At 40.0% G+C, this 21807-nt stretch overlaps 1 protein-coding gene across 1 annotated transcript in view; it reads right to left on the reverse strand.

The window, feature by feature from the left end:
- Positions 1–21807, reverse strand: part of COL11A1 (collagen type XI alpha 1 chain) — a 239140-nt gene that overhangs the window by 168765 nt on the left and 48568 nt on the right. The window contains exon 5 of the mRNA XM_032797054.2: positions 11772–11900. Within this exon, the coding sequence (XP_032652945.1) occupies positions 11772–11900 (129 nt within the window). The remainder of the gene's footprint in view (positions 1–11771; positions 11901–21807) is intronic.

Here is a 21807-nt window from a genome sequence, read left to right on the forward strand (position 1 = left end):
CTATTATACTGAATAGGGGTTACCAAAGTACAACATGCTTCAGCCACACGTCTGCTCCTCTCAATATAATCCTTCTTTTAGAGAGTCAGGAGTGGGTGACAGAGCTCGAGAACCCACAGTTGTCCAGTCAGGGCCACTTTCTGGTCTCTTTGCTCCATAAGAACAGTACAAAGGGGATGGAGCTGTAGCTAGGATCTGCCTGTGTGACCTTAGTCATGTCATTTAGAGGAAAACCTTCCAAGGCTCCCAATGAGAATTTGCCACCTCCCTGCCCTTTGTGCCTTTAAAATCTCTTTTCTATTCTTCGTGTGTCACAGTGTCCCCATCTGTAAAATAAGGAGAATATTCACCAATCTCAGTGGATTGCTGAGATTAATTAATTATATTTATAAAGGGCTTTAAAGATTTATAAAAGTATTAAATGCCATTGTCATTAAGGAATGTATTGAGACTTTAGGAGAAATTGCTGGCAGGACTAAAACTACAGTCTCTCTGTTCCACAATAAGTTATATTATTTGGCCCAAGCAGGGGCGGCTCCAGGCACCAGCGCTCCAAGTGCGTGCCTGAGGCGGCAAGCCTCAAGGGGCGCCCTGCCGGTCGCCGCTAGGGTGGCAGGCAGGCTGCCTTTGGTGGCTTGCCTGCGGAGTTTCCACTGGTCCCGCGGCTTCGATGGACCTCCCGCAGGCGTGCCTGCAGAGGGTCTGCTTGTCCCGCAGCTTCAGCGGTCCCTCCATGCTTGGGGCGGCAAAATGTCTAGAGCCGCCCCTGGGCCCAAGATCCTGATTTACCATCTTATGCTGGCCAGACAACTTGGTATAGTTATCTCTATTACTCCAGAAGACATTTTAATGAGAAGAAAATATAGACGATAGTATGGAACTGATCTTAAAAGCTCCTGAGCCCCTACAATCCCCTTTGATTTGGTGTTTGCCATTTTATCCCTGTCACAATCCTAACTATTCACTGGTGTTTAAACAAAAGTGGTGATGTTCTACTACAATCACCAATTTTGTTACCAATATCTATAAATTTTGAAATCAAAACTAACACCACTTTGAAGTCTCTTGCTTTTTCATTAAATGAAATTATTGTATTGGTAGTTTGCATCTATAAAAAGAAAATACAGATTTTCCTTAATAATTAGGAAATTTCTTACTTAATGGTATATATGGCTGTTTCCATACAGGAAAAAACAAACATCTGTTATATATTTATATGATATGTTGACAAGTAGAAGTGGGAGCATATTTTTAATTTCACAAAACTATATTTCATATTTTTGAATAGCACTTTTGAACATACAGCATTGATTTAGTTAGGCCATGAATGTGACTTAAAATTGTTATAATCTGGTGTAGAATGTCCTCTCTGTGGAACATTTTTGTCTTTTTAATCTGTCAATTTGTCAATGAGACTTCCATTATCTCAGGTAAACCATGCTTTGATTGTCTCAAGTGAATGCTCCTATTGATGTCACCTACATCTCTACCTCGATATAATGCTGTCCTCGGGAGCCAAAAAATCTTACCACATTATAGGTGAAACTGCGTTATATCGAACTTGCTTTGATCCACCAGAGTGAGCAGCCCCACCCGCCCCCCACCCCCAAAGCACTGCTTTACCGCGTCATATCCGAATTCGTGTTATATCGGGTTGCATTATATCAAGGTTGAGGTGTATTTGCATAGGTTAGGCAATCAGAATTTGATTTTATTTATATAGTACAGAACAGGTACCGTTTTAGACTAATGCATGTAAAATATGTATGCTTATTCTTCCCCAGCTGCCTTTGAGTTAGGGTCCAATCCTATTCTCAGCAAAATAAATGGAAAAACTTTAACTTTCAGAAGAGATTGCAGAAGTCTGCACATCCCAGAGGTCAACCATAATGGCACTACTTTTGTACAGACAAGGAAGTAATCAAAGGCAGTTGTTTGGGCTCCAATGGCTCTGGAAACACAGCTAGACATAATGTGTTCCTAATGAAGAACAAAACTGATAATCAGAAAGGAAATTGTATTTTCAAGTGTCTAGGAGGCAATTAACAACCACATAAAATAAAAAGAAATAAAAACTGCATCAAAAGAGCCCTTTAAATATCACTGGAACATAAATCCATAAAAATGGTTTGGTCATCTTCTGCCACTGGGTCCTTGACAACTGTACTGATATGGAAGAAAAAGGTTCTGTTCTCAAGGGAATACAAAACCACAAACTCAGTCACTCCCACAGGCCAGCCAGAGAGAATCAATCATATACATTGCTTCTGCAGCCAAACAAAATGGGTCAAATTCATCCTGATGTCATTTCCACTGAAGCCAATAGAGGTACACCAGGAATGAACTATGTATTCATCCAAAATCCAAGGGGACAGGTAAACAAAGACGTTTAAGGAAAGTAATATTTCATTAATGGGAATTTGAAAGAAAAACAAATACTACTGGGGGGGGCATTCATTTTAATAATTGTCCAAAGGAAATATATTAACTCTCTGAAATAAGTATCACAATGAAATAGAGAAGTAAACAATAGCATTGCAATGAAATGGAAAGGTAGTAAGCAACAGCTCTCACTTCTGTATTCATTTTGCACTTTTAACAATTCAAATGTAATTGTATTTTGCTTAGTATTATAATTAACATACAAATGTCAATACGACTGCATTTCTAAAGGTAAAGCTATGCAGGCCTGTGCCAACTATGCGGTTAATAAAATTACAAGAGCGGGTTAGAGAACATTCTTCATAGACCACAAACTCAAAAGAAATGTTGACTGGGGAAAAAAAAATCTGTGCCAAATATGTTAGTATAAAAAAGGAGCATATGTTAGTATAAAAAAGGTGAGTAAATTATAAATGGTGCCAGAGGCACAGTTTGAAAAGCCAGACATTTATGAATGAGAACTAGAAAATGCACACACAAAAGCATGGATATGTGGAGGGCTCTGTTGCATCATGCACAATCAACTGGAAAATATTTTACTTTTTCAGATTTATGTTTTATTCCTTTTCACTAATGAAAATGAAACCTTCCTTAAATATGCTCCACTCTCAAAACAACAGAGGCACATTTGGTCTGTCATTGCTATGCCGGCTCACAAACCAGAAAGTACACAGATAGATGAGAAATGTGGGGTGTAAGTTTTCCTCCCTGGTGCAGATTAACCTCAAGCCCATGGAGATGCTTGTCTGTGGGCTTTTTGTGATATTACGGAGCCTCAGAAGGGCATTCTGGAGTGGAGGGACACATGTCAGGAGATGTGGTCAACATGTGGCACACATTAAATTAGATTGTGTCTAGCCCTTATACAGAAAGGCTAGTGGGAGAATTCAATGACTCCACCCTTTGCGCCTTGCACACAACTGCTTCCCTTGTACGGCTCTGGAGGTGCACACCACACAACCAGTGGAGGGAAACATGCCTTCTCCCCACTACACAATGTCATCTACACCAAGAGTCATGGAGTGCACCATCTTAAAGGGCTGTGCCCCATCTTAAAGCGATGCTCCCTGAGGCACAATCCCTCCCTGTGCTCCCCCAGGAAAGTGTGTCTCTGCATCACCTCCTACTAAAGATGCACCTTAAAGGTACGATCTTCCCACAAAATGCCCTTTGCTCACCAATGGAAACGACAACTCACTTAGCAAGAGATGACTGGTGTCTGCTGAGAGTGGAGGGAGCACAATTTAAAAGTTCCCCTCAACGGCTTGAGTTATGTCCCCACCAGGCATGTCCCCCTCTTACCCTCAGGAGCCCCTCCCTGAAGCTCCCAGGTATTAGCTCCACGGGGAGAGACAGCAGCTCTCCCTGAAGCCCTCCCTAAAGCTCCCAGCTGTTTGCTGCTTCCTCTCCCCATGGCCATAGCTCCCAGTTACAGTGGCTGCCTTGCAGAGAGAGAGCACCATGTGACCGAGTGGGGCCAGCAAACCCTGGCAAAAATCTGGGGGGCAGGTGACCCCCCACATGTCACCTGTCCTAATTTTGGGTGCCTCAATTTCTGAGTGCTCGGTTTCTGATACCTGGGGCTTAATTTTTATTTCCAATTAACATCAACTGGAGGTGTGGGTATACTGCATGTCTGGAAGATATGGCACTATATGTCTCAATTTGGAACCCAGAAATCAAAGTATACTTAGTTAGTGACTACTCTCGAAAATGCAGGCCCAAGTCCCCAGAATTTCATATTGCATTATCAGTGAAAGTCTGGGCAAAGGGATGTCCCCTCCAACTCTTTCCAAATGTAGTCAGATTTGTACTTAAATGTGTTTTTGATGAGAGCAATTTTCAAAGGTTTCATCTGAAAATTGAGAATTCTCTTATGTCACATCCTACAAGTTTCCCACTTGGTACTTATTGTTCCACCATTCTAGAAAAGCAGAAGTTACCTATACATAGATAGATCAGATACAGACGTAGCCTTCAGGTAATCTAGGCCTACGCTACTTAGGATTTATAAATTGTGACCTGTACCCTCAATTTCACCTGAGAGGTTACTGGCAGCCACCACAGAAAGTGAGCCAGAGATGTGATATGCTTTCGCTGGCACAGTTTAGTTAGATGGCAGGCAGCTGTCTTCTGGACCAATTGGAGCTTCTGAGTGACTTTTGCAGATAATCCCAGAGAACGTCTATTGCAAAGGTCTAGCTTAGAGAGAATAACGGAATGGATGACAAAAATGAAGACTGTACATGAAAAGAAGGACTATAATTTTCTTTGCCAGCTATTCCAAAAGAAAGATATTTCTGGCCAGTGATGGAATCCAAGGGTCTAAAAGTATTAATGAATATTGAGGATCGTGATTGTGGGTCACTTTGACAATGGTCATGCAAATACCCTCAATTTGTGTAGTGGTTATAAATTTCCCCAGGTACAAAAAAACACCTGTCACAGCTGAGCAACTCACTTCCATGTTGTCCAGGTTGAGCTTTATCAAACGGCTTTCAACTCTGGTGCACACTGGGAAGGCCTGTCAAGGGCTATATGTGGGTCTGATGAAAAAGAGACATAGAGATGAGTTTCCTCAGCACACCGGCAACCATGGAGTTTATTCACTCCCATATTAATTATTACCATTATCTTCACCAGTGATTTCACTTTGATACTGCAAAGAGGGTGGTAGTGATGTCTGAAGCGAAACTAGGACTGCCAAATGGGACAACAGTTGGAGCTCAGTACAATAGTAACAGACATTCCAAGCATAATGCAATTTTCTTCTGTTCTTTTCTCTTGCATGGTAAGACCACCAATAGTTACAGCAGAGCTATTCTTGTAATGACTATTGCATATGGGTGTTTTCACAGAAGTCCAATGAAGAATAAAACCTGCTGTTCCTTGATGGGACAAAATCTTTCCATTATGACCTCATGCTTTCTTTACCAGAGCAAGCAGAGTGATTATATTACATGACCAGATTGTCATGCAGCTTCAGTTAAAGAGATGCACTGTTTTCTTCATCAAATGAATTTAAGGGGCACCAGAACAGCAGCAGCAGGCAAGACAGATTCTGACTGTAGGAATGGCTTAAACATTCTGAGATGAATCTTACTTTAAAAATGGATTCTTCTGCTGTCAGTCCAGAAATTACTTGGAAGTTTAAAAAAACTTTGTCAACTGTAAATTTTTGCAACTTTCATTTATGAAAAAAACAACAACCTACAACTGGTGACAGGGAACAAATAATAAAATCACTGCAAATAAGGCAGGAGTCAAATGAAAAATGAGAGATAGGAATCCATATCGTATAACAAAATATTGCAATACAGTCAAATTGACATATCTCTAAAGAGTCAGTGAAGCCTCCTAGCTAGCTAAAGAGGAACAAAGATCTCTCTGAACAATTCAAGGAATATTAGAACTTTATAAAATGAAATAAAATAGTGAAAGGATGCCAAGCAAAATTAGAGAATTTATAAAAATCCAACAGATACAAGCACAGGTGGCAGCAGTTGTCACCCCTAAAACAGATGGGAAAGTTCTAAATGTGATGTACCTAAAAGACAGTCTTTGCATCACTTTGCCTAAGCAATGTGCATGGATGAGATGAAGGTGCCATAAATGAGCAGATGACTATCAGTAACTACCAAAATACTTATAATGTTTGTTAAGTCTGTTGCCTTAAAAAAGTCTCTTTTTTTTTGTTCAGAATTAGAAAGTTTGTTATCTCTACCACTTGCTAATTTATTTAACTGTAGTTCTCCAAGTATGGATGAAGATCCTGTTCTAGACATGAAAATTTGCCTCACCCTATTCCATGGAAAACCAGATCTTCTAATCATCAAAACAGCTGAAAGAAGGTAGACTAAAATAACAAGATAAAAAGATGCCTGGAGTCTTCAAGACAGCATGCATAGGTGCCATTTGCATCTTTGCTTCTACGCACGTATCACTGAAAGCATACATTTCATTTCTTCCAAAAAACTCCATGAATTTGGGACAGGTCCAAAAGAAACAAAGCAGAGCTCCCTTCTAGGAGCAATTTCTACAGCACAAGTCAGACAGTGAGATTTATTGGGCCGTGGAATAATCTTCCAAGGGAAGAAGTGAAACTCTCGTAGCTGAAACCACTGAAGACTAGCCTGGACAATTCACTAGAAAATATACTATAGGGACCAATACAACATTGAGGAGGATGGAATAGATGGCTGAATAGGTCTTTTTCTTCTCTAATTTCTCTAAAGTGGCTGTGGCCAGTCTAATGTGATTTAGCTGGAATTGAATTTAATACATTTTCATTTAGGGTTTAGGGAATATTTTGACAAAAGACAGAGGGTGATATTTTCAAAGGTGTTTACAAGGAAGTTAGGTGCCCAACTCACATTGAATTCCCAAGGTATTTGGATGCCTAACTACCTTAGGCTCCCTTGAAAATACCAGGCAGAGATTTTTTCTTTCTGGCCCTTTGACATAATCTGGTCCTAATATTGAATCTCTTCCTACCCTAAGTATAGGCTCAGTATGAAGGAGGTTCTCTCAACAAACAGTAAAGTCATTCAGTTATGTGTGAAGTTTGCATTACTAATATAACACATGCCCTAGTTTGCTTGGTATCCTAAAGAAATGAGATCTTATTGGAAATTCTCTCTTAAGGAGACTGGCATTATTTGGAACTTACTGCTAGAGTAAATTAATCTTATAATCGAATATAGGACTAAAACATAAAATCATATAGAACGGGTTTTGGTGAAATGGAAAGCTTAAAAAAATCCACATACACAAGAGGATGTGGTCTTTAATATAAATGGCTCATTTTTCATAGATATGTCCACAAACACCCTTGTAATATCTCTGAATAGATTGGCCCAGTAGTCCCCTACCATCTCACCATATTGTGCAATCCAAATGTTCTGCTGATGCTGCAATAATCATAGACCCGTCCAGGAGTGTAATGTTTGTTAGGCTTCTAAGGAAAGGGATGGGAAGTACAGAAAGCTCCTCTCTCTTTTCCACTCCACCCTCACTTCCTACAGAAATGCTTTCCTCTCTTTTTCTTTGCTTTTCTCCCTTATTTTGTCTGCTCTCAATAGGTAAGGATCTTCCCACCTCCCTGAGCCCTCCAGTGAAAGCCAGAAGGGAGGTTCCACATAGCAAACTGAGAGTCTCATGGCCTACCTCTACTCCCAACACATTCAAGGCCCATTTTCTAAGCTGTCTAGCCAGCACAGTATCAGCTTCATTTATTTTCCCCCCAAAAAGAACCCTTATCTAATGTTACCAAATATGCTGTGAACCCTAAAAAGCCCAACTTTCACCATCAAATATGGGCAGGAAACACAATGAGTGTATCTCAAGACAGAAGGATAAGGATACTTTCTGGTGGATATCAGCAGTCCCAATAGTTTTATTAATGGTGGGCATAAAGTAACCTGATTTTCTGTTTCAAATGAGATCTAGTGACTCCCCTTTATTTAGAACTTCTAAGAACCTAAGCTGAAGCTATGTATCTGTCCCATCCCCTTAGTTTTCATTTGGTTATGGTCCACCTGGGAGATGCTGCTATGGGCCCTCTTCATTTTGCAAAATCAGGAACTTTTTTTCTGACAGGGAAAAACAGCTTCTGCATAGTTAGGGAAATCAACATCTGTGTATACTTTATTGGCTTTATGACAGCAGGCCATCACTCAATACGCACCAAGTCTAAAAGTAAAAGATCCCTAATCCACCTACATGTTCCAAGGTACCAAAAACAGCCAAAAGCATGCAGGGTAATCATCAAAAAGATGGTTGCAACAAACCAGCAGAAATTAAAGTACACTTTATGAGTAGAAAAGAACAACCAATAGCAAAAAAAACAGATTAATAGGGAGTATAGAGATTGCTATTAGTAAATCAGCAATTACAGGAATATTTCCACATATGGAAACAGTAAATTTCAATTTTTATGACATATAGTTTAGATAGTTTAGAACAAAACAAGAAGAGTAAAATCAAAGTTTCAGCACATTTTATATGTTTTACCTCCATAACAGTTTACCCTAAACGCCACACAGAAAGGCAGCCAGTCTCAGCGACCAGCAAAGCTTAAGAGATTTCAAGTGCACAGAAAAATAGTCACACCCCTTACACACTTAAAATACACCATATTTACCAATTTAGACATTGCAGTTATTTTCTGGACTAAGTATAGAGAAAACTGGTGATATCTTGGATACCGGTGCAGTAACCATTGGCAAATGAAGATGTTTTAATGGTGATTCCTGTAAAGTAAGACTTCAGATGGCACTTGCTAGAAAAGAAAAACTTTCCAAGTTGTGAAGAAAATGAATTGGGAAATTCACTATCCCTTTTCTAGTGCCAAAACATTATGCAAGAACTGTGTGTGAAGATTCCAAAAGGTAAAGAAATTGATAAAAAAAAATACATCTTTAAACCCAAATTTTCGTTTGCTGTGAGCATTAATCCTACTCCCCTCTCTCTTTTTTACTTCTACTTTAAAACAGCATTTTAAAAAAACCTTTGCTGAAACAGTCATTCAGAACCAGCAACCAATAAATCTACAGACTAGAGCAGAGTCAAACTCTCAGGTTAATCATCTGAGACAAATTCAAAACTGATATTCCAAATCACTAGTTGTAAAAGAGCAAATGCTTCTTGTGCTGTAGAGGTCACACAGTGGTCACAAGTAAATTCTCAGGGTCACTTAAGCCCTACATCTTCTTAACGGATATTTGCTCTTCAGATATTTCTTCCAGTGGTCTACAAATTCATCTGTATTCCCATGTTGAATCTTCCTGTTCATGGACAACTCAGGAGGTTTCAGAGAAGTGTTAGTGATGAAATGTGTGGTATCAAATTGAATGAGCTTTAATTTTCTAGATGCAACAGCACAAAATTCATTTACCCTATCCCCATTTCAGGTTCTCTTTCATGGAATACAGACACTTCCTCCAGTCTTTGTAGTTGATATTGGGGACATATATTAAAGTACTCTACAAGTGCACACTTTCGTCTATTTCTGCTCTGGTCAAAGTATCAGTTCCTGTAACTATGTCCTGCAACATACTCCTGATAAATTCTCTTCTATATCTTCTAACAGTACACGCCTTAGTTAGGTTTGGCCAATTTTCTGAATCTAGATTTAATCTAGGACTGAAGCCAGGCAAGACCTGTTGGTATGAAAGTCATTCAATCTCAGCAATAGTATTGCTGACTTTCTATGATTATTTCAGATGCCCAAAAATACATTTTAAAGGAATCCATGGACTTTATTGGGACTTTTCACACGAGCAAAGCTGCATGTCTGAGCTCTTGTTTGTCAGCTGGATGACCATATGTCCTTTTTAGTCACTAGAAGGACTCCAGCAGTAAATGAGCAGCCAAAAGTAAAACAATTTCTTTCATTTTTTTAAGTTTCTGTCCCTTGAATTCACTTTAAAATTTCATGTTACCAGTTTTATTTTATGAAAGTTACATTTTTCTTTTAGACATAGTGCAAAACCTTCAAGGACCCAGGAATGCTTGTTTATTTTATTTTTAATTTCCAAAGCGTGGATGAGAGGCCTTAACAAAAGCAAATGAATAAGACATCAAACTCTGAGGGCCTGATGCAAGGCCCACTGAAGTTACTGAAAGGACTCCCACTGACTTCAGGGGGCCTTGGACTGGGCCATAAATGCTGCATTAAGTGTTGAACAAGTTTAAAGTCGCCACTGTGTGTTCAAGTGGAACAGTGCAAAACCATTTTAAACTCTATGATCCTTTCTCAATGTACTGGATTATGTTTGGCAATCAAAGTATACACTAAATATACATCTACTGTGTATGATCACTGACGTAACTATACATAAGTGTACATTCGTGTAGGTATTACAGTTATAATAAAAGGTTTTATACATCTGTACAGTCTACAGGTGAATACTATCTCGCAACAGCTGCTGCTGCTGCCTACAGCCTCCAACTTTTAGCTGTGGCATAGTATATACATAATATTATGACTGTGGGCAAATAATAATTTTATATTCATTCATGATTGAGAGCATGCACATGCTACCCTGGGCACTGCTTCACATGGCAGATGTTACATCCCTTATAAATGATGTTTTATAATCTAATAATTCAGCAGCAGCCACACCCAGTAGAAATTCATACTCTAGATTTAGGTCTTGATTATACATGTGACTTCAGTAGGGCACTTGTGGGTGCACGCAAGACACATGGCTGGACTGTAGACCTGAGCCGGGGGAAAAAAAGGCAACTTGGTGGGCCATACTAGCCTTAGTAAAGAGCAGATTCTGCTTTGGAGGTTAGGGTGGTGGGGACGCAGGGCACTTTTCTATGGGAAAATCTGATCTACCACAGAAGTCCATTCTAATAACTTAAAAAAAAACTAACTCCAGCTCTTCAAGAGGAGCTTTAGATAAGAGAAGAGTCTTGTAAATGAGCTCCCTGCTTTCTAGTACTGCCTACAATTCTTCCTTCTCAGGAATGGGTTATTTCTTGGCCTGGAGAAGGAGCGGTGATGTCAGGTGATAATGTTGTTTTGCACATATCTGGCTTTTTTTTTTTTTAAGTTCAAAGCACAATTCCAATCTGCAAACACACTGAGGATTTGGAGGCCCCAAACTGTAATATAGTGTGTGGCCTCTGATGACTCTTGGGAAGGAAGAGGGTTGTGTTGTCTAATTGTGTTTTTAATATGAATATCTTAATTAATTTAGTCTCAAAATGCATCCAACTAGACTATGTCTGACAGAAACCAGTGGCGGGAGGTCAATACATTTAAAACGTTTATGTGCATGTTAAGGAATGAGACTCCAGGCAACTGTAGTGGCTGCTCCAAGAGAGCAACTCATTACACTTCTCATTATACTTCTCAGTCACACACCCAGATGAAGGACATCATACTACTACCTCATTAATCTACCAAGATACCCAATGCCTCCAGAAACTTAATGGACCAGAGTTTCAGCTGTGTAGCTTCACTGAAGTCCAGGGAGCTATTCCAATTTACACTAGCAGAGGACCCGCCAGCATAACGCAGCTACACAAGCACTCTTCCAGCAGCACAGCTGTAACAGAACAGCTATGTCACCGTAAGCTTGTAATTGTAGACTTGGCCATAGTGAAAAGTGCCTTAGAAATGCCAAAGATAAACAGGTATTGAGTAGTCACACATACACCCCCCTTGTAACCTCCTCCCTTGCATTTTGTCTTTCTTCCTGCATGTCCAGGACAATGAATGCTCTTTAGCTGCAATGAAATGTTCCCCAGGTAATATGTATCCAGCACAACTGCTAATGTGCAATAAATCTAGTAATACAAGAGTAATTACTCACCTCTTCAACTTGAGGTTCTTGAGCTTGAGGCGCATTGGGGACAGGGGAATCACAGATTGGGCTATAATGTTCACAATAGTCATACGCTGCTCTGGGATCAGCTACAATCAATAGTTGCTGGATATCACCCTGCAGATCAGCATAAATAGATTAAATTAACAAAAACAAATATCACCATTGCAGGTCACAGAAGAAAACAGGAAGCATAAAGCATATATCAGATGCTTCATTATATGCATCAAATAACATTTAAATAATCTATAGATGATTTAATTTAAATTTAGACTTTTTTTGCCATTGCCTCAATGAGACCAGGAGTGCATTCTAGAATTTTTTGAACAGCCATTTTAAAATCTTTTTTTCCTCCACTTGTTTATTAATGTTTTGGTTATCCATCCAGGGAGCAAAAAATATGTCATCTAGCTGAAAGTCACAAACCACTGATGGTAAAATAATCAATGGAAATAATTTGTGAATAACCAATATGATGAAATATATTTGCATTTAATCCACTTACTGTATCAAAAAACAATTTATTGTCAACATAACACATTTTTTTTTGTAACTCCAAAGTTGAGGACATGTTCTTGAAGTCTCGTTTGCTGTCACTAAACACATCCAGCTCCCATAACTGCTAATGGGACTTATTAATGCATTTCAAAGGCAGAATAAAATTCCTATGATATCAGTAAAATCATTAAAAAATACATTCTCAACTTATTGGTAATTGATCTGCTTGTAACACCATCAAGCAAATGAAGCTCTTCTTTAATGTTTTAATCTTATTTTTTAATACTTTAATTAATTCACAGTTGGTCCTGCCACTCCATTAGTCTTTATAGTCCTGTAATCTACCAGAGACAACAGATACACATTAGTTATTCATGCTTAAGTTTTCTTGACTTAATTACATTTATTTGTATGTATTGCTTCTGCTATTCTGAATGACAGCTTTACCAAATGTCACCAGATGGATCAGACTGAACAAGTTTCAAACCTCAAGGAGGCTCTTACCTTCTAAACAGGGACGTCTGTTTTCCAATAAAATCACTAAAAGGGAAGGAGAAAACTCGAAAGAGGTTCCTCCTGGTGCTCACATACATGAACTCGAATACTCTCTCAGTCCTCAAAGAGAGACCTGGAGAAGGAGACTTGCTGAAGCAAAGCCACAGCAGTCTCTGAGGTTTCCCTGGCTCCTCGCCCCTGTCCTGCCTGGCTGATGTCAGCATCTCTCTGTGAGATCACCACCTCTCCACCACCTTTGACCAATAGTCTGAGGTCCTGCAAAAGGCCTTTGTGATGTCACTGCCACATCCCTCCCTTGCTTTGCTAATGTCCTACCCCTGGCCAGGCATTTTGGATCTTTGATTATCAGCAGGTAAGTATGCCCAGTGGTCTGTGATGGGATATTAGATGGGGTGGGATCTGAGTTACTACAAAGAGTTCTTTCCCGGGTGCTGGTTGGTGAGTCCTGCCCACATGCTCAGAGTTTAACTGATCTCCATATTTGGGGTCGGGAAGGAATTTTCCTCCAGGGCAGATTGGCAGAGGCCCTGGAGGTTTTTNGGACTTCAATAACTCAGACATAGGTTAGAGGTTTGTTACAGGAGTGGGTGGGTGAGATTCTGTGGCCTGCTTTGTGCAGGAGGTCAGACTAGATGATCATAGTGATCCCTTCTGACCTTAAAGTCTATGAATCTACTGTTGGTCAGATTGAAGAGCTAGGTAATTTTATATCAACTGGACTAACTGTAAATCTCTGTTTGAACATTTTATCAATTTGGAAGTGAGGGGGCTGGTAAAGTACAACTTCTGAGCTATCATTTTCATGCAGTTTTCATACTTGGGTCAGTGGGAACAACTAGTCTAAATTCCTAGGATTTAATTTGGGACACTTCCTACTGCCAGCATGAAGCTCAGCATGCAAGCGATCAGCACTGTAATTCCAAGAGTTTGTATCACAACTGTACTACAAAACGGAGAATAAAAGAAAAAAGAAGAAGACAAAAAAGCTAAAATCAAACCCAATCATGGTATCTTTCAATGAGAAATGGAACTACAATAAGTGATATCTGAAAATACAATATGAAATGTATCAAAACAAATGTTCTACCAGTTAATACAGAATGTTATTTTCTTATCTATTCCTGCGTATAATGTGTAAAAACATCATACCAGAAAAGACCCAGTACTCTGGATAGCAAAAATAGCACTACTGAGAGCCCCTGCAAGACTCATATGTTGATCATTTTTTAAGGCATGCTTTCTGGTTTCCTAGTTTATTTCTTAATGTAATGACACCATTTAAACTACTTAAAGAAAATCTGCCAACATGTCCACTATAAAATCCTATTTTCATGGGTTTATTATTCAGGCACAAATATAATTTTGCTGAAAGTTAGCATATGTTCTAGATCAAATCCCGTGTAAGTACAATTTTTTTCCTGAAATGGAATTTAGGGTTTTTTGGTGATTCTATTACTTGATATTTTTTAAACATGTACCTTAACATCAACATTTTATTCTGTTTTTACAAAAATTAAAAAAAAATCCCCTTACCAGTTTGCTTTTGCCAGTTAATAAATTAATATTGCAAATGCAAAATTTACAAAAGAGCTGTGAAAATTCACAATTACCTCAAAGCGTTTAAAGTGACTGTAAACCTCTTAATAGCTATTTTTTTTTAAATTAAGAGTAGTTGAAAATTTTTCCATTTACATATTTTGGAGAAATTAACAACTTTATACAGTATTGTTTCCATATAAAAGGAAAAATTACAGAAAGCAACCCCCACAAATCCTTCCAGCTCTCCTCATAACTAAAAAAATCTTTGCTTTTCTACAATATTTACCAAAGCATTTAATATATTCATACAATATTTGCCAGATCGTTTATCATATTATCTGAGCTGATATATTTAGTTAATTTGCAGTAACTGAATATGCACCTGAAATCTACATACTTGTTAATGAAAAAAGTTTTATTCAGTGAAACTGTAACTGTCTCGTGATTGCATTTACTTCATAGGCTGTCAGGTCAGTTGTCAGAATAATTCTATAACTATTGTTAGAAGTGTATTGATAGATACATCAGTCTAGCAAACAGACATGTGACCTCTCATCCAACCCTGTCATTGACTCTGTAACATGATGTAGGATAAGACTCTTAATTTCCCTGTGCCTCATTTTCCCTGTGTGTAGAATGAGTCTATTAATATTTCCTGATCTTTGTTAAATACTTTGAGATCTATACATGAAAACTACTATGTATGTGCTAAATATTTATCATAATTATTCTTCAGGTAAACCTTAAAGGTGCAACTTACTCCTGTGAGTGGCTGTGCATAGTCAGTGTATGACTAATGCCTGAAGCTCCAGTACTAAGTGTTCCTGGAAAGAGTAAACAGTTGTTCTTATACTCTGCTGTGCCTCCCCTTTCCCCTAGCCAGATCAATACTACGTGAGAGAAGGGAAGGGGCAAGCTAGAGGGAGCAAACAACCAAAGAAGTCAGTTTTGGTAGGGAGGAACCCAGATAGTTTGAGTTCTCTGAAGACCCTGGCCCTTATCCTGCTGGACTCCAGCCAGCACTCTCTTCCAAGGCTGCCCAGAAGATTCCGGGGTCCTGGGGCAAAGCAATTTTGGGGGGGGCCTTTCCATAAAAAAAAGTTGCAATACTATAGAATACTATATTCTTGTGGGGGCCCCTGCAGGGCCCAGGGCCTGGGGCAAATGGCCCCACTTGCCCGCTCCCTCTGGGCAGCCCTGCTCTCTTCCTTGGGTGAAAAAAAGGCAGACTATGAAGAATCAGGTAGCCTCCTGTGGACTACCCAACTGCTTGTGTTCTTGAGATGCCCATGTAGATCAGCATCCACACTGTGGCAGCTGTTGTGAGTACACCAGGGAATACCTCAGTAGCCACTGTCTGTTTAGATAGATAGTTAAGTTAAAGCAAAGCCATTGGGATAAGACAGTCTGTAGGCTGCATTTTGCTTTGCACTGGACTTACACACCACAGAATTTTGGCACGGGACTGTTGTCTAGGACTATCCATTTATACAGGACAAAAAGCTCTTTGTTGTTATCATTTGGTTTAGATTCCTGAAAATTGTTTAAAGATACTCCTGATCCACTGATTGCACTTTGCAGCACTGCCCATCTGCCAGGGATAGGTCCATGTAAAAGGGGAGCTCAAAAACAGTTAGAGAGCATTCTATTTCTACTCAGGCAGCTATGGCCACCATTCTGAGGTCTCAGGACCCAGTGGTTGAGCCACCCAGGAATGTGGGAGGTGTCAAAACATTGATTAATTTTCTGTTTGTTTTACTGAGAATTACATTTCCCTTTTCTTTCTCTCTTTCACCCAATAAACATATTCCCTTTGTGCTAAGAAGTATTGTATTCTGTTTATATTCTGATTGTCGTCTTGGATTCTTAGAATACTTGTATATTGTACTGAAATTGTCCTTGAAGGCAGGGTAACACCCTTTATTTATATATTATCATGAATGCTGGAAGCGCTGTTCTGATACCACTGTTCTAGTTATTACTGAACAGATGGCACCACAGATTGGTCAACAATATCATCCCAACCTACAAGATCAGGCTCCACATGCACATTCAGCTGGTACTCCATCTGGCATCTACAATCTAAATGCCTTAATATCATTACAGTAATCAGTCTTGGGTAATATTTTAACAGCCATTTATCTGACAAATATACATTTGTTTTCTGTTTAAGAATTATCCACAAGGAGACTTCGATTTTCACAAATGAATTCATTGATTGTAAATGTTTGTCTTTACGACAACATATTTCAGCCATGTAGACAATCTGTAAGTATTCAATTTTCCTAAACTTTCAAACCCAAGTCCCTAAAGTTTGTCTCCTAATGGCCTCATTTTCAGAAGTGTTGAGTATCCATAATTCTAGCTGAAGTTAATGTGAGCTGTGGGTCATTGATGCTTTTGGAAATCAGACTCTATATCTGTACTTAGTCACCTAAATGATCCCTGTGTTGCGCTATCCCTGAATAAAATTTGCAGGACAAAAGATGAATCTCATACCAAAACAATATGAGAGGGGGCACAGGAGAAAAGAGTTGCAGAAGTGGAAGGAAATATACAAACCTCTTCCTTCAACAGGGAGAGCAGAGACTGGACTGCATAGTGTTGTTGGTTGTATTTAAAAGAAATTTAGATGAGCTAAAAAATCTAATGGAGGCCCAGAGGAAAGGATGCAGACAGAGTTTACTGAGACAGATAATCTGATTACTATATGCCATTGAGGTTCTCTTTCCATTTAACAGTTTAAGTGGCACTAAAGTCACAATTATGCAAAATTTCCTCACAATTTCAGTTCATAGCATTAATTCGGGCAATCTTATCCATGAAAGGATGTACAGATGCTGTGTAAGGAGTTTTCCAAATCCAGAGGTTGGTGCCTTTGCTGAACCAGGCCTCCCTTCCTTCTTCCTACAGGATCTGATATTAGAGATGGGTAGGAGGACAGTATAAAGACTGCTTTACTCTGGGTCAATGATGATAAACTTATATATAAGTTTTTCAAACATTCTTTAGCAGGTAAATGTCATTACCTCCATTACAGAGGTGAGAAAACTGAGGTCTAGGGAGGCTAAATGACATAGCCTAGATCATATAGTAAGACTGCAGTTCAGCAAGTTACTTAAGCATGTAAGCACATGGATAGCTCCCTTGAACTGAATGGGATTACTGACGTGCTTAAAGTTAGGCATGAGTTTAAGTAGCTTGCTGAATTGGTGCCTAAATTAGTATCAGAACCAGTGCCTAAATCTCTATGTCAAGGTAAGTGATTCATTCATCTCCACTGACCCTCAACAGTATAGTGGGAAGAGTGATGCTTAACATGGCTGTGGACATCTTAATTCCTTCGTATTAGGGGATTTGGTTTATAATTAAAAGCACTGAATCTGATCCAAAGCCCACAGAAGTAAACAGAAGTGTTTCAGTTAACTTCAGTGGTCTTTGACTCAAGCCCATAGTCACAGATTTTCAGATGGGGAACCTAAGATAACAGTGAGGTGAAATAACTAATTTGCCTGGATAGCATTATGATTTAGGGGATAAGACATAGTACTAAGAGTCAACAGACCAGGATTCCAATCCTGATTCTGATAATGAATTGTTCTGTAACCTGTGTAACGTCACTTAACCTCTCTAACCTTCATTTCCTTGTATGTAAAATAGGGATATTGATATTCAATTACTAACATTGTCTGTAATGTGATCAATAAGTGCACTTTATTATTAAAGTCAGTCACTGGTAAAGATGATAATGTAATAAAGAAGCTTCTTGTTGCCAGTCATTTGCTTAGTCCATGTGGCATTGGGGGTCTTCTCCCCTCCTAATTAAAGATAACCCTACACTTATCAATTATTTCTTAGCATGACTAAATGGATAGTAACAGAAGCATAACAAAACTAGTGCCAGTCACCATATGAAGAGGACCTTGGAGAGAAACAGCAGTATCTTCGGTTTTCATATACCAGTAAAGTTATAACAATTCCAAGGTGCTTTTTCAAACTGTTCATCCAGCAGTAGAATCTTCACTAAATCACTAGAAACCCTAAAGCTCTGGATACATCCCAACTTCCTCTAATTAGCTGTTTGACAGTAAAGCCGTAGACTCCAAATAACAGCAGTCTAGACAGCCTGGATATTATAACTATAGAACTTAGAAAAACCTGCTGCAGAATTCATTTAATCTTCCTGCAAAAACCTGAGGGACTGAAGAGTTCTGCTGGCCTTTAATGTAATATTCCATATACCAGGTCCATTGCATAATATTAACAGCAAGACGTTTTACTAAAAGCCTGCCAACTTGAAGCACTGTGAAAGCAATAAATTATGAAAGCAATAAATTGTGAAAACAAAATTCTATACAGGCCCAAGTTTCCATAGAAATCAAAGTCCTCTTGATGCTGAAAGCCCATATTCACACTAGCATATTTTGAGCTTTAAGAAAAGATTTATTATTTTATAATAATTTTATCTTTGCAACATGGAACAAAGCTGTCCTTCAATCTTACATACAATCGACTACTCACACACATCCCAAGGAAACCTAGCCACCTCTGGATAGAATGCAGCAATTTCTTAGAGATGGACAGCAATACTACTCAAGACAGGAAGTCAAGGATATCATATGTAATTGAAACTGCTGGGGGAAATTACTGTAGCCCAAACTGGAATTTGTTCTTTTGTCAGTGAGTTTTCAGGAATCTAATTTTATTCCTCATCCAAACATCTGCACCTCACATATTTCCCCATAAACAACATGTCGCACTGTCAGTAATGACAGCCAAAAGAATAGTACAATGTGCCCCATACCAAGCACATCTTGTAGCATTTGTTTCTTTGGAGGTCTCCCTCCTGATCAGATCCAACCCTGAAACACATTCTATTATAAGAAGCAAAACTGTATAATATACTTGTAATGTAGTGGCAGTTCGTCTTTCCAGGATCCAGTCTGAGAAACTCATGAGCAGTAGTGATCTCAAAGGGCTGATGAAAAGAAGGCTCCTTCATTCATCCAGGATATAGAGCAGCAATGGATATGCCCAGTAAATGCTAAACAACACTCAGAGCAGTAGTCTCCCATACACCCACTGCTCAACAGACAGATTAGGGTTGCCGACTTTCTAATCACACAAAACTGAACACCCTGCCCAGCCTCATACCTCTCCCCTTCCCTGGGGCCCCTCCCCTGCCCCACCCCCTCTTGTTCCATCCACCTCCCCCCATTGCTCGCTCTCCCCCACCCTCACTCACTTTCATCAGGTAAGGGCAGCGGATTGGAGTGCGGAAAGGGGGTGAGGGCTCTGGCTGGAGGTGTGGGCCCTGGGGAGGGCCAGGGATGAGGGGTTTGGGCTGTGGAAGAGGACTCCAGGCTGGAGCAGGGGGTTGGGGTGAGGGGGGGTGAGGACTCTGGCTTGGGGTGCAGGATCTGGGGTGGGCCAGGGATGAGGGCTTTGGGGTGCAGAAGGGGGCTCAGGGCTGGGGCAAGATGTTGGGGAGTGGGGATGGGCTCCAGGAGAGAGTTTGGGTATGGGAGAGGACTCTGGTCTGGGGCATGGGCTGGGGTGCAGGAAGGGGTGAGAGGTCTCGGCAGCGCTTACGATAGCTCCCAGGAAGCAGCTGCCAGGTCACTGCGACCCCTAGGTGCCTGGGAGGCCAGGGAAGCTCCACGCTCTGCCTTTGCACCCACTGGTGCCACCCCTGCAGCTCCCACTGGTCATGGTTCCTGACCAATGAGAGATGTGGAGCTGGCCCTAGGGGTGGAGGCAGCATACGGAGCCTCTCTGGCCACTCGTGCCAAGGGGCCCGAAGGACCTGGCAGCCACTTCCAGGAGCCATGTGGAACTAGGGCAAGCAGGGATCCTGCCTTAGCCCCAGGCCCCCACTGCGCCGCCAATTGGACTTTTAAGGTCCCAGTCAGTAATGCCAACCAGAGCTGCCAGGGTCCCTTTTTGACCGGGTGTTCCAGTCAAAAACCGAACACCTGACAAATCTAAATTGGTTACATGCAACTCAACATTCTACAGGAAGGCAGCCCCTGCACCCCAGGTCTTTGTCAATATAATTTTTCTCCAATCCCAAATGTGACAGTCAACTCAACATTGTGCAAGAATTCCCTATGGTTAAATAAGTAATCCCAGCTCATTGGCTTTCAGGTTTATTTTTCTTGATTATATATATATAATATAGTCACTGGAACACAGGGTTGGGGTGCAGGAAATAGCCTTTTTCCTGAGTCTTCAACATTTCACAGACACTAGAGTGCTAGTTTGTTTTTGTCCATCTCTAATTATTTTATTCTCCTAAAACTCTAGGGCTAGATCATGCCTTTGAGGTATAGACTTAGGTGGGATGTGGAATGGAGCTGTATCACCCTGGGGAAACTCCAGAGAGGGACTATGCATCTGGCAGACTTTTTCTCTGAACTCTCTGATGTTCAGGGGACAGCACAGGATACCTCATAGGATGTTTGGCCCCACTGTGTGAACCAACGTAGGGGTGGGAGGGCAAGGGCATGATCATACTTCTTCCTCACTCCCTTTGGGGCAGTGTGTCCCACTGGCGCTCTATGGAAGCAGCACACCCTGTTCTTTCCTAAGCATGGAGACATGAGCATAGGGCATGCAGGGCAGGAAAAGACCTTGTGCTTCTCTGTTCCTACCCTATGTGCAAATCGGTCCAGAGATCATCTAGTCTTCAGAAAGATAACTGTATGCAAATTAATAATATGTAGTCAATATCCTTACTTTGCATTTAATAAGATGGTGTGCCTTTGAAGATACTGTACTACCATGTTCCCTGCCTCACAAAACTGAGATATTTACAGCAAAGCTATATTAACCATGAGGGGAGGGTCTTTCTCTACAAAATCCACAGGGTACTGTTGCAGTGATCCTCTCTACTAAATGGTAGAGCTGAGATGGGGGCTGTGCTTCCTTAATACAATTATGAGACAAACACCTGAAAATATTTTCTATTGCTATTTATCTTTGGAACTTTCACTGCATTCTTAGAAAATCTGAAATTATCTATTACGCATACTACTGATGTCAAACTGTTAATAATACACTGAATTATAAACACTACAATACACTGAATGATAAATTGTATGCACAGTTCTTGGCTTCCTGAATAAATGCAAACTTAATTCCAGATTCCTCAAAAATAAACTTGAACTCTAAGCAATTACCAGAAGTCTGACTTTCTTTTTTTCTAAACAGAGTGGGGAAGGTATAGTCAAAGCAAAACATTTTTTTTCTTTTTCCATGGTTGTTTGAATTTGGAAATGTAACAAAACAAACAAAAAAAACCCCTCACATCCCTCCAGTAAAAAAAGAACAACAACAAAAAGCCAAGTTGTAAGCTTTTGAAAAGAATGCTTCTTTTTATTAGATGTCTTTGAAATGGAAGAATTTTCATTTTTTTCACTTTTTCTTTCATAAACTGAAAGCTGGCAGCATTTTTGGGAGTCTGTAGCAT

Source organism: Chelonoidis abingdonii, chromosome 7 (assembly GCF_003597395.2).
Source record: "Chelonoidis abingdonii isolate Lonesome George chromosome 7, CheloAbing_2.0, whole genome shotgun sequence".
Lineage (NCBI taxonomy): Eukaryota > Metazoa > Chordata > Testudines > Testudinidae > Chelonoidis > Chelonoidis abingdonii.